At 52.8% G+C, this 12,031-nt stretch overlaps 1 protein-coding gene across 1 annotated transcript in view; it reads left to right on the top strand.

Annotated features, from left to right (window-relative positions):
- The first annotated feature begins 1,484 nt into the window (after positions 1-1,484).
- The window catches only part of UROC1 (urocanate hydratase 1), a 43,679-nt gene continuing 33,132 nt past the window's right edge, over positions 1,485-12,031 (top strand). Inside the window, exons 1-6 of the mRNA XM_047742800.1 lie at positions 1,485-1,677; positions 8,793-8,923; positions 10,023-10,116; positions 11,098-11,157; positions 11,474-11,602; positions 11,732-11,793. Of these exons, the coding sequence (XP_047598756.1) occupies positions 1,552-1,677; positions 8,793-8,923; positions 10,023-10,116; positions 11,098-11,157; positions 11,474-11,602; positions 11,732-11,793 (602 nt within the window). The 5' untranslated portion in view covers positions 1,485-1,551. The remainder of the gene's footprint in view (positions 1,678-8,792; positions 8,924-10,022; positions 10,117-11,097; positions 11,158-11,473; positions 11,603-11,731; positions 11,794-12,031) is intronic.

Raw genomic sequence — 12,031 nt, 5'->3', positions numbered from 1 at the left:
CATTAAGATGTGCCTCACGTGTTCTTAATTAATCCTCGGACGCACCCCGTGAGGAAGGGACTATTACTACTTCCATTTTACAAACAAGGAAACCGAAGCACAGGAAGGCTGAGTAACTTACCCAAAGATACACAGCTAGCGAGCAGTAGAGCCAGTCTGGCCTATGTAACACCCGTGACCTCATCCTTTTACCTAGCTTGTACGATGTTTTTAAAAATGAAGTTATTTATTTTGCAATTCTTGTTGATTCGTGTTGTAAGAAACAATCCCTTGTGCCCCATTCTCCCATCGGTAACATCCTGCAAAACTGCAGAGCTGTGTCATAACCAGGACGTTGACACTGATAAAATCCACCCATGTTTAAAACCATTTTCTAATGGACTGCAAACATTTCAAAATGAGGAGATCTTACAAAAGCTGATTTCTGGTGTATCTGCCAGATGAGGTCCGCCAGGGGGACCTCAAGAGTGGCTGGGAGGGTGCATAGAGCCTGAGCTCTGGGTTCTGAGGGTTCAGATCCAGCTTTGTGGTCTTAGTTCCTGCTACCCCTCTCCACCTCAGCTTCCACATCCATAGAATGGGACGGTGAACTCCACGGGGCTGACGAGGGGACAGAGTGAACTGGATCACGTGACGTGCTCCAAAGTGTGCATTTAGTACTCGGAAGATGTTTGTTGTTCTTCTCCCCTTGCCTCGAGTAGGTACTGCCCTTAGTGCTTACACAACTCGTTTGTGCCTCCCACAGCCTGAGTGGTAAATTACCACCCACTTGTGTAGACAGGGACAAGGCCCAAGGCCACAGGGCCCGTCAGGAGCTGAGCTAGATTAACACCCAAATGTGTTGCTTTCCGCGGACCGCCAGGATTCTAGAGTGTGGTCGCTTCCTGGCTGTGCGAGTGGAACCGGGGCCTGTTTCCCCGTCTGCAGCACACAACTGATTAGGAGCACTTTCCTGCAAGGTTGTTAATGAAATCAAGGATGAGAGCCGTCTCCAGTGGGGTCCTTCACAGAGATCTTTGGGCAGGGGATGAAGCAGCGTGTACCTCACTGGGAGTCGAGAAGAGTACACCTGCTGCTGGGGGTGGGGCACTGCCCCACTTCTGCACAAACCATGTGTTCTGTGCAGCTTCAGTATCACATGCCTCCCCATCATCGAGATACCAACCCAGCATCCCCTGCGTGGGTAAGACTGCCAAAGCAAACCCCCACATTAGAGCCCACCAGCTCTCCAAAGCTGGGTCCTAGAAAACAGCCCCTTGAGGCCAACACCCCACTAACAGGACAAACAGACCCCTGAGCAGCTGTCTCCCCGGCATGAAGCCTGCCTCTCCCCAGAGCACTGCCTCCGCCTCAGGTCAATACTACAGGCAGCCAGGCTAGGGGCCAACGACCCAATGACCTAATCATGGCTCCTTCTGCAGGACCTGGGCCCAATGAGGCGCTGGAGGAGGTGGCTGTGGAGCGGAAGGTCCCCGCCCGCTGGACCGTGACTGTGCGGTCTCTGCCTGACTTCCCCACAGAGCCGGCCTCCGTCTCAGGCCTCAGCCAGACATGTCCAGCCTCCAGGCACTATGCTCCGGCCTGCCGCTGCGGCCCCTCCCGGAGAACCGGGGCCGCTGGGCTGGGGTGCCCCACGCACCGGTCAGGACGCCCGGCCTCAGCCCCGCGGAGGAGCAGGTAAGAAGCCTGGCCCCATTCCCGCCAGGCCTTTTGCCCTCTGGTGCCTTATAGATGGTCCGGATCCCTGCTGGCCAGAGCCTCCTGAGGGGAGGTCGACGGCCACTCCACCCACCCCCTTCCTCATTTTCTCCCCAACTACCCGTGACCAATGGGGATCCCGTGGCTCAAGGTCATCCAGCCAGGGAGCAGGGTGGGACACTGTGGCTGCCTCCAGTCAGAGGAGTGAAGCTGGGGCAAAGTACCCCAAAAGCCCAGCAGCGGGTGTACCCTCCTGCCCCAGACACGCATATGGCTTTGAGGGTCTACGAAGTCAGCTCTCATTTCCGCCTGTGTTCCTGCCCCCAAATTTTGTAATGAGTTTGCTGCCGCAAGGCTAGAACCCTATTGGGGGTGCGATAGTGCTGGTGAGAACAGGGCGGAGGCCAGGGGTCTCTACCGTCGCCCACAGCCCCGAGAGCCTGGCCTGGCCGGAGACGGCCCGGGACTGGGGGCGCTCCGGCCAGCACCCCCGGCAGGTCTGACCATCTGGGAGTACACCTGTCTCCCTCGTAAGCTGGGGGACAAATAATTACACCACGCGGTAGGGAGGCCCGACGAAATGAAGTAGGTGGCTCGGTTACACCAACAGTATTCTCCTTTTTCTTTGCTCAGCATTACTAGAAAATATACGTAAGCACGAACATTAAAAAAGGAGTCACACAACCCCACCCCACAGTAAGACTGCGGCGCTTCAGCGGCTGCCCCCCAAACTTTCCGCCCTTCGGGACTCACAACGTGGGGGCGGGGCGGTGGGAGGACTTGGGGGCGCTGGGGCGGGGTGGGGGCGAGGCTGGGCGGAGCGAAGCAGGAGATGGGTGGGGGCGAGGTGCTGGGGGTGAGGGGTATTGCTGGGGGCGGGGCGCTGGGGCGGGGCTGGGAGGGGTGTTGCTGGGGGCGGGGCGGTGCTCATCTGGCCCAGCTCAACTACGTGGAGATAGTCATTAAAGCTTCCTCCCCCTTGGTCACCTCCCCGCTGGGCCCCAAGGCCTAGACTTTTGACCTTGAAGGCCCGAATGGCTCTGCCACCTACCCATCTCAGGTGATATTTTTCAGGTTGTGTGATGGCCTCTTGTGCTGGGAGGAGGGCACTCAGGAGCTGAGGAGCTCGGTCACCTCCGCTTTGCCCTGGGTATGTCGCCATTTGCTTGAAGGACAGAAACAAAACCCCTGGAGCAGGGGCTACTGGCAGGTCTGGGAGTGTGTGCTGTTGGCAGCCCTTTAACCTTCCCTGGGATGTCAGGGTCAGCCAGCCTTCAACGTGGGGCTGTTACACAGTAAGAAAGATGTATGTTGACCTCTGTCCTGCCCCCCTTCCTGCTAGTACTTGATCTTTGACCCAGCTCCTGACACAAAGCTCCTAAATTCTTTGGAATTTCCTGGGTGATAGGAGCCTCTTTTGTTCTAAGGGAGCCACTGTGGGTGGGTTCCTGGATGGGGAACCGTCACCCAAATGGCCATTCCATGATTAGAAACTTGGAACCTTGGGCTGTAGCCCCCATCCTCTGGATGGGGAAAGGGGCAGGAAATGGAGTTAATAATCCATCATGCTATGTGCTGAATGAAGCCTCCATAAAAATCCCTTAACCACAGTGTTCAGAGAGCTGGGCTGCTGAACACGCTGAAGTGCTGGGGCAGGTGTGGTGCCCCAAAAGGGCATGGAGGCCCCACGCCCCTTCCCCAGACCTTGCCTTGTGTACCTCTTCACCTGGTTGTTCATCGGTATTCTTTCTGGTAAGTTTTGTTATATAATAAGCCAGTAGACATGTTTCTCTGAGTTCTGGGAGCTGCTCTAGCAGATTAGGAGCCCAAGGAAGGAGGTTGTGGGAGGCCCGCTATGTAGCTGGTTGGTGGGAAGGTGCAAGCCTGGGATGTATGACCAGGCATCTGAAGTGGGAGGGGCAGTCTTTGGGACTCAGTGTGATAGCTCTGAGGGTAGATGGTGTCGGGACTGAATCGTAGGCCCCCCAGCTGGTGGGGAGAATTGGTCATGTGGGGAAACCCCTCAAATCAGTCCCAGAAGCTTCCTGTGTGAGAACACGTATGAGAAACACGAGAAGCTTCTCCTAGGCAGTCCCAAACACAGTGACTTCATCAGCAGCTCATTTTGTGCTTTCCCTCAGCTTGTTTTCAATTCTTTTTTAAATTTAAACATGTCTCTTTGATTTTTGGCATAAACTTTCCAGGTAATTTTATAAGACAAGGAAGTCAAGTATTATAATTGTGAAAGTTCCCCATTTCTCCGCCTGAGTCACCATGGCCATTTTTGGGCATACCCTTCTGCATGCATTCCATGTACATACAAAATGTGTGTGTGTCCTTCTTAAGAATATAGACGCATCCTATATATGTCCGTTTTTTAGGTGTTCGTTATTGGTGAGTTTAGAGTTGTCCTGTTCTTGTAACTGGTGCACAGTATTTCGTTACTAGGGTGCCCTTCCCTCTTTGTTCTTCTTTAAGGAGATTTCTCTGTTTAAATATAGAGTATGGTCTGGCTGTAATTTTAGTCAGTGTATTCTCAGCACAAACACAAGACAGCTTCTGTGGTGCAGAGGGAAATTTTCATCATAGAACAGGAGCAGCAGTTCTAAAAATGTCTTTAGCACCCCCTGGTGCCATACCAATTACTCTTAGTGACCTTTTCTCCAAATCCTGCCCCACCCACAGGGGCTGTTCTGGGCATCAGATACCAAGACCCCAAGACCTCTCACCTGCGTCCGTGTCCCCATCACTAATAACACACTATCTCAAGCTTCTTAAGAGCGGGGCTCTGTTGGGTTCATTCCTGGGGCTTCGGTGACACCAGTACCTGTTTGTTGAATGAACAGGCAAGAGTCTATGCTAAGCGCCCCAACCAAATCCTACAAGAGTTTAGTGGGCAGGAGAAACCTAGGAGGGCCTCTTGGAGGAGGTGTTCTTGGCAACATGGGCAGGGTTCTTAGACTAGGAAATCCAAGAAGGAAGGCCATTTGGAGACAGAGGGGGGCAGTGAGTGAAAAATGCAGAGATGGGTCTGTCCAAAGTATTGTGGGGGTGAAGGAGGCCCCGTGGAGTTCCAAGCTGGCTGTGGAGCTTGGAGAGTCAGGCCCAGCCAAATTACTGAGGCCTCTGAAAGCCAAGAGCAGTGTTGACTGTGTCAGATGAGGAATGGGGAGCCCCTGAGGGTTTCTGAGTAGGGGCATGACCTGCTGCTTCACAATACTCTCTATGAAGAGTATAACGGTTTCTCCAGATTCCCTAGAAGGGCAGGGTGGGCAGGAGACCCAACTAGAAGAAGGAGTCGGCAGCATGGAGGGCCATGAGTGTGGGAGATGATTATTTTGATGGCTGTCATTCCCACGGTACATATATGTGCCAGACCTTCTTCAGTTAGTCGCCAAGATGGCCCTATGACGTGTGTGCTGTTCCTGTGCTCATTTTCCAGAAGAGGAGAAGGGAGGTGAAGCGTGCATGTGCCACATAGCCCCCCGCTCTGGGATACACTGAGATCAGAAGAGCTGGAGCCCTGTAGCCTCAGCCTCTGCAGAGGCTGCCCCGTTCCCAGCTACAAGCACCTGAGCCACAGTTTAGACCCAGGAGGCCAGCTCCAGTTCGGGCCAGAGCACGCCTAATGAAGCCTGAGCAAGAGTGGGTGTGGGGACTGGGGTGATTCAAACAGGGCCACGCCACACACTCTCTTCTGTGAGCTAAACAAAGTCACACACTGGTATCCTTTTAGGTGATCAGCCACCACGCAGGGAAGATTTGCTTCTGGCAGAAGTAACACTGTTCCCAAGACAGGATTCTGTCACTGTCTATTACTTTCCTAGGGCTGCTGGAATAAACCTCCATGAAAGGAGTGCCTTTAAAACAGCACAAATGCATTCTCTTACAATTGCGAGTGTCAGAAATCTGAAATGGGTTCCCTTGGGCCACAGCAAGCAACACCGATGCGTATGCAAGGATATTGAAATCATGCTTGTTCTTTTGCTCTGATTGAGTCTGGCGATTCCCATTTTTGGGGGTGCAAATATTACATATGAGATTGTCCTGTTTTATGTTCACATGTCTCAAAAGTTCATAATATATTTTCAGTAACATTAAATATATTGGAAAATATTAAGTTAAAAATAAGCAGCAGGGCTGCATTTCTTCTGCAGACTCGCAGGGGGTGGGGGCCGATTTCTTTCCTTGCCTTTTGTAGCTTCTAGAGGCTGTCTACAGGGTTTGGTTGTCCTGTCCTGTCTTCCATCTTCAGAGCCAGCTGCCTAGCCAAATTCAAATCTCTCTCTCTGACTCAGACCCTCCTGCTTCCCTCTTTTGAGGACCCTGGTGAATATATAGGGCTGATCTGGGTAACGCAGGACAGTCTCCCATCCTCAAGTCCTTAATCACATCTGCAAAAATCACACCTCTTTTGCCTCATAATTTAACATATTCATGGGCTTCAGGGAGTGGAATGCAGACATCATTGGGGGCCATTATCCTGCCCACCACACCATCAGGCATCCTGAATTCTCCAACCTGATGGCTGAACCCAGAGAATTTTATGAATTTATCCTCTTTCCCTAAGGGAACAGGCCACTGTTCTGTTAGAGTTTTAGGCCTATTAAGACCAAGTAGGAGTGGGAGTTGTCTAGAATATTCTTGCCAATTTATGTGTCTTGAATACATTTGATTTCATCAGTAAGAACCCACTTACAGAGGTGCCTGGGTGGCACAGTCGTTAAGTGTCAGCCTTCGGCTCAGGTCATGATCCCCAAGTCCTCGGAACAAGCCCCACATCGGGCTCCCTCCTCAGCAGGGGGTCTGCTTCTCCCTCTCCCCCTGCTTGTGTTCCATCTGTCACTGTCTCTCTGTCAAATAAATAAATAAAATCTTAAAAAAAAAAAAAGAACTCACTTAGAACATGCATTATATAATTAGTGGGCTATAATTTCATCAATGATAATCCACCTCTAACATTGGTTTTTTTTTTAAGACTTTTATTCCCAGGGTCCTCAGGCCAGCGGTGGGATCTTGGGCAGACACAACATGTCTGAGTACCATTTTCTCATCTTGATACTGAAAGCTGCTCCCAGTCAGAGGCTTGGAATATTGAATCCAGGCCAGCAAACAGAGCTGCTGCTTTGTATGCTTTTTCACTGAAGAAATACTTACTGCATATGTATTAGATAACTCTATCAGGGGCTGTGCAGTGAGGTCAAGTCTTGTGTAGATTGTGTGTGTATGCGTGTGTGTGTTAGGTATTGCTTTAGAAACTTTTCTTTAAATGCTCAGTTTCGCTTGGCATGCTCTTATGAGGAAAGCTCTACGCCAGCTAGAAAACAACAACCATCTTTGTGTTGAGGTGTAGCCCGCACAGAAAGCAGCCGAAACCACGTGTGCACAGACACGAATGTCACAGGCACACAGGGAGAGGGGACAGACCCGGGCTTTGAAGGGGAACCGCTGTCCTGACTTCTAATGCGTGGCGTGGTCACACCTGCTCTTGAATGGCCTGTCAACAGAGTTACGCAGCACGTCCCCTAAGTGTGGACTTCTTACACTCAACAGCAGGTTGGGAGAAGCCACCTGGCTACTGTCACTGTGGAAGGTTCATCCCCGTTGCTGTCCTGTAGTGGTTCCCAAAATGGGGTCCCTGGGCCAGCGGCAGCAGCATCTGGGAACTGGTCAGGGACACAGGTCAAAGGCTGCACCAGACCGCTAGGGTGATTCCGACATCTGCTGAAGTTAGAGGCCCGCCTGTCGCAGCATATTCCTAGCCACTGTTCAGGCCTGGGTGTGTCTTACCCATGCAGCCTTCCACCTCTGGGTGCATCGGACAGGTGGTCCTGCCCCTAGCCCTCTGCCCCAGGCATCTGTGCTCCCAGCTGGGTGTCCAGCCTCATCTCCCTGTTGGCACTTCTGTTCCACCAGGCCAAATGCTGTGCACCCAGTCCTGGGCCCTAGCATCTTCTCTCGTCACCTCCTGCCTCCCAGTGTCCAAAGCCCACCTATCTTCCTCAAGTATCCCGCCATCTCTTCCCTCAGCAGATCTGCACTGCATGAATGAGGGAATAAATTCAGCACACCCAGCTCCTCCTCTCCCACCCCCAATGCAGTTTGTGCCCCAGATTCAGCTGGTTGAAGAAATGGCCTCAAAGTCCACTCAGACACCAGGCTGTCACCATGGTCCCTTCTCCCACTTTGCCTGCCTCCAGGTGCTAGTCCAGGTGTTAGAAGGAGGAGTGCTACGAAGGGGTCTGCCAGGACTCTGGTCCTCCTTGAGCTTAGTGAGACAGATTTTAAGCAATAAAACAAGAAAGCCCTAGAACATCCAACAGTGAAAAGCTTGGGATGGAGACAGAGGCAGGTGGAGTGGCTGGGAGTCAAGAGGGGGAGGTCAGGGCAGGCCACTGAGGATCGGGCACCGGGACTGAGGCCCGAGTGAAGGAAGAGACCCTCCAAGAGAAGGCAGGGTGGCAGAGAGGGTTTAGGCAGAGGGAAGTCTAAGTACCAAGGCCCTGCGGCCAGACCAGGATCATGAGGGATGTCTGGAGGAGTGACAAGACGGCTTGGAATTTGGGGTGGATGAGAAACCCTGGGAAGGTTTCTTCTTTCTCTTGGCCTGCTGTCTCTGGCTCCAGGCTCTGCCCCAGGCCTGCTGGCATCTGGGGTGATCTCATTTCCAGAGGAGTCACTATGCAGTTGTGCATCATCTGAGGCTGGTTGCCAAGCCGGCGCTGTGGAGTGTTGCTTCCCTACAAATGCACAAGGTGCCTGTGGGCTCCTAGCAGATCTGCTTACCCCACCCTTGAGTCCCCATCTCCCACTGCAAGCCTCAGGGCAGGCCCTTCTCTGCTCCTTGACTGGGATGAACAAAGGGAGGGACTAGAGGTCTGTCTACGTGAAGAGGGTATGGCAATCAGAGAAGGCTTCTTGTAGGAGGTGACATTGTAGATGGGCTTGGAGTGAGAACTAGGTCGTCTCTGGGTGGGGCCACAGGTTTCTCAGTGGAACAGAGGCAAATCGAAGTAGGGAAGGAGGGTGGCCTCACAGCGCTTGGCCCAGAGCTCCCCTGCCCCCTGCTGCCTCTCCTCTTTTTCTTCCCCCAGCTGGCGCTGAGGAATGCCCTGCGCTACTTCCCCCCGGATGTCCAGCAGCTACTGGCCCCTGAGTTTGCCCAGGAGCTGCGACTGTATGGGCATATTTACATGTACCGGTTCTGCCCTACCATGAAAATGAGGTCAGTGCTGGGGACGGGTGCAGCTTCCAAGGGGGCCCAGAGCAGGAAGTTCGAGGGAGGGACTGTGCTGGAGGTCAGCAGGTTGGGGGAATCCAGGCTGTCCACACTAGGAGACCCACAGCCATGGTAGGCTGAGTCAACAGCCCTCCCACAGAGAGGGGGTGGTGGCTGTGTTGTCGTCTGTGCAGGGTCTGTAGCCTTGAACCTGGCCAAAAGATGAGGGAATCCTTTTCAGACAGGTGTCTCTGGCCTGCCATCCAGGGCAGTCAGTCCTGATGCAATTCTGGAGCCCGGTTGTATACGAAATCCCTTCTCTAAACCTATGTCTTGTCCTGCCTCGAGATGAGGAGAGCTTTAGAGGGGCGCCTCTGTCAGTGTCTTCAAACAGCTTCGGTTCCCTCCAGTGGTCTCAGGCTGAGCGGTGCATGGCACTGGAGGCCTTGTAAGAAAATGTGGGTGGCTGGGCTTCACCCCACATTGTGGATTTGGCAGTTCTGGGGAGTGGGGGCAGGAGGAGCTGCCATTCCCACGGTTCCCAGACAATGCTGCCCCCACTCTGAGCTCACATTCTGAGCGCCATTGTTCTTGCATATGCCAGATCTGTCTGGAACCGCCCCAGGGAATGCCCATAAAGTAGGAACCACGTCCCCTCATTCCTGTCAGGGCCTGTCAGCCTGGCATCCGCTCTGGAATTGATGCCCAGGAGCACTGGTGGCATGAAGGAAAGCTGGGACACATAAAGTCCACCTGGATTAGAGGCTTCTGGAAAGCAGACACCAGCTTTGCTCGAGGTCCATTTTCTGCCACTTGGACCTCACCAAGTGGGGAGGAAGGGAGGTCCAGGTGGGCAGGGGCCTAACTCCCTGTGCTTGGAAGGGCAGGTGTGCAAAGCATAAAGTGAGCACCAGAGTGGGCTGGCCTGGGTGGTTTGGAACCGCCTTCTGCGGGCAAGTCCCGGGCGACTTCTGCAGGATGCCGCCTTACTGCCCACACCTGCGTGGCCAGGTGCTGGGCTGTGGCCCGTGTGGGCCTGAGCTTTAGCAGGCAGGCAGCCCGGGCCCTCCCATCATCACACCTGGTGGCTGGACTCCCCTTGCAGGGCCTACCCCATCGAGCAGTACCCCTGTCGGACGAGAGCTGCAGCGGCCATCATGCACATGGTCATGAACAACCTGGACCCTGCTGTGGCCCAGGTAACAACTGAGGGTAACAACTGGGGGAAAAGTTCCATTTCTGTCGGGAGGAGCACCGCCCGACAGAAATGGAACTCAAGACATATATATAATGCTTTTAAGCTTTTTATTTAGAAATAAGGATAGATTCATAGGAGGTTGTAAAGACAATGCAGAGGAGACCACAGAACCTGCTCCCAGCTTCTCCCAGGGCCTGTAACTTCTGTAACCGCCACGCAGCACCAACACCAGGGCATCAGTATCGGCATAATAGACCCACGTGTCATTTCAAATTCTCTAAAAGCCACATGAAAAAGTAAAAAAAAGTAAAAAAAAAAAAAAGATTTACTATTGTATTTTGTTTATCCCAATGTATTAGAAATACTATCATTTTAACCTGTAGCATACACATTATTGAAATGTTTTTACAACCTTTTTTCCTACTAAGTCTTTGAAGTTGGGTGTGTTTTACATTCAGAGCATGTCAGATGAGCTACGGTTCAAGTGTGCGATAGCCACACATGGGTGGCCAAGTCTGGTCACGTGTGTCTGGCACAGACATCCTTGGGGGCCAGTCTGTACCTCAGACACCCATATTTGAGAAAGGATAGCCTTTGCAGGGGTGAGTGTCCAGGTATTAAACTGGAGGGCAAGATGGTCCTAGAATTTAAATATTCCACTTGAGGCGAGAGCTTCCTCAATCCTGGCCCTGGCCTCAGAACCTGGTCACAGATGGACCCTTGACATTGACCCTGGGCTGAGTTCCCAGAGGGATCCCAGATCCAGGTCTGACCCTCTCCTCACACTGAGATCGTATCTAGTCACAGGTGGGCCAACGTTCCCGCAGAGGTTGCTGTCCTTGGGCCTTGCCCTTTCTGCCTTCTCCCCCTGTCCTTAACACTTCTTCTTCAAGGGCCATCAGCCACCTTGCCCTGTTGAGCACAGTGTAGAGGTGGGGGCCCTCCCAGCCCCCCATCTCAGATGACACCATGTCTTCTCCAGTTTCCACAGGAGCTCGTGACCTATGGAGGAAATGGGCAGGTGTTCAACAACTGGGCTCAGGTACGCTGGACTGTATGGCTTTCCTCCCACCGTGTCTTCTGGCCTGGTAGGAGCTTACAACCCAGGGCTCAGGACTCAGGACTCAGGTCTCTGCCTCCGTGATGCCTGAGATGCCAACACTGGAGATTCTCAGCGTACTGAAGATTCCAGGCATTACTGGAGGCACCCGGAACCATTGGAGAGTAATGAAGGCCTGGGGGATGGGGCACTGGCAGGACTCCTGGGGCTGTGTGAGCTCTCTGGGCCTGGGTGGTAACTTGGGAGGCGGTGTGCCCCTCACCTTACACATCCCTCCATGCTTTCTTCTCCCCTGCAGTTCTGGCTGACGATGTCCTACTTGTCACAGATGACAGAGGAGCAGACCCTGGTCATGTATAGTGGACACCCACTGGGCCTCTTTCCCAGCACTCCCTGGGCCCCCAGGCTGGTCATCACTAATGGGATGGTGGGTCCTGGGGCAGCTGGGCATGGTCATGCCTTGGGGCAGCGGGAGAACCAGGTACCCCCAACACCTGCCTCCCCATTGTTTCCTCTGTGCTGCCCCCAGCCCTTGGTTCCCATCCCTCTTTTCTAGGTCATTCCCAACTACTCCTCCAGGACAGAGTATGAGAAGCTCTTTGCCATGGGAGTCACAATGTAAGCCCCATCTCACTGTTTTAGTTTCTATTAAGGTGTTTCCACCTCAGCCATGCTTTATTATTTTTTTCAGCCATGCTTTATTATAAAACTATATAGCAATATTAAAAACAATTTGAAAAACAGTCACAATGGCAGTACCAAAGCACGATTTCATGTTGACATATTCCCTAGGAGTGTTTGTGGATATGCATACTACGATTTTCATACATTTGTGAACAAGGGAACAATTTGGATC

The sequence above is a fragment of the Lutra lutra genome, chromosome 1, assembly GCF_902655055.1.
Source record: "Lutra lutra chromosome 1, mLutLut1.2, whole genome shotgun sequence".
NCBI lineage: Eukaryota > Metazoa > Chordata > Mammalia > Carnivora > Mustelidae > Lutra > Lutra lutra.
Note: the sequence above shows the minus strand (reverse complement) of the source record. Positions and strands in the feature narration are given on the sequence as shown.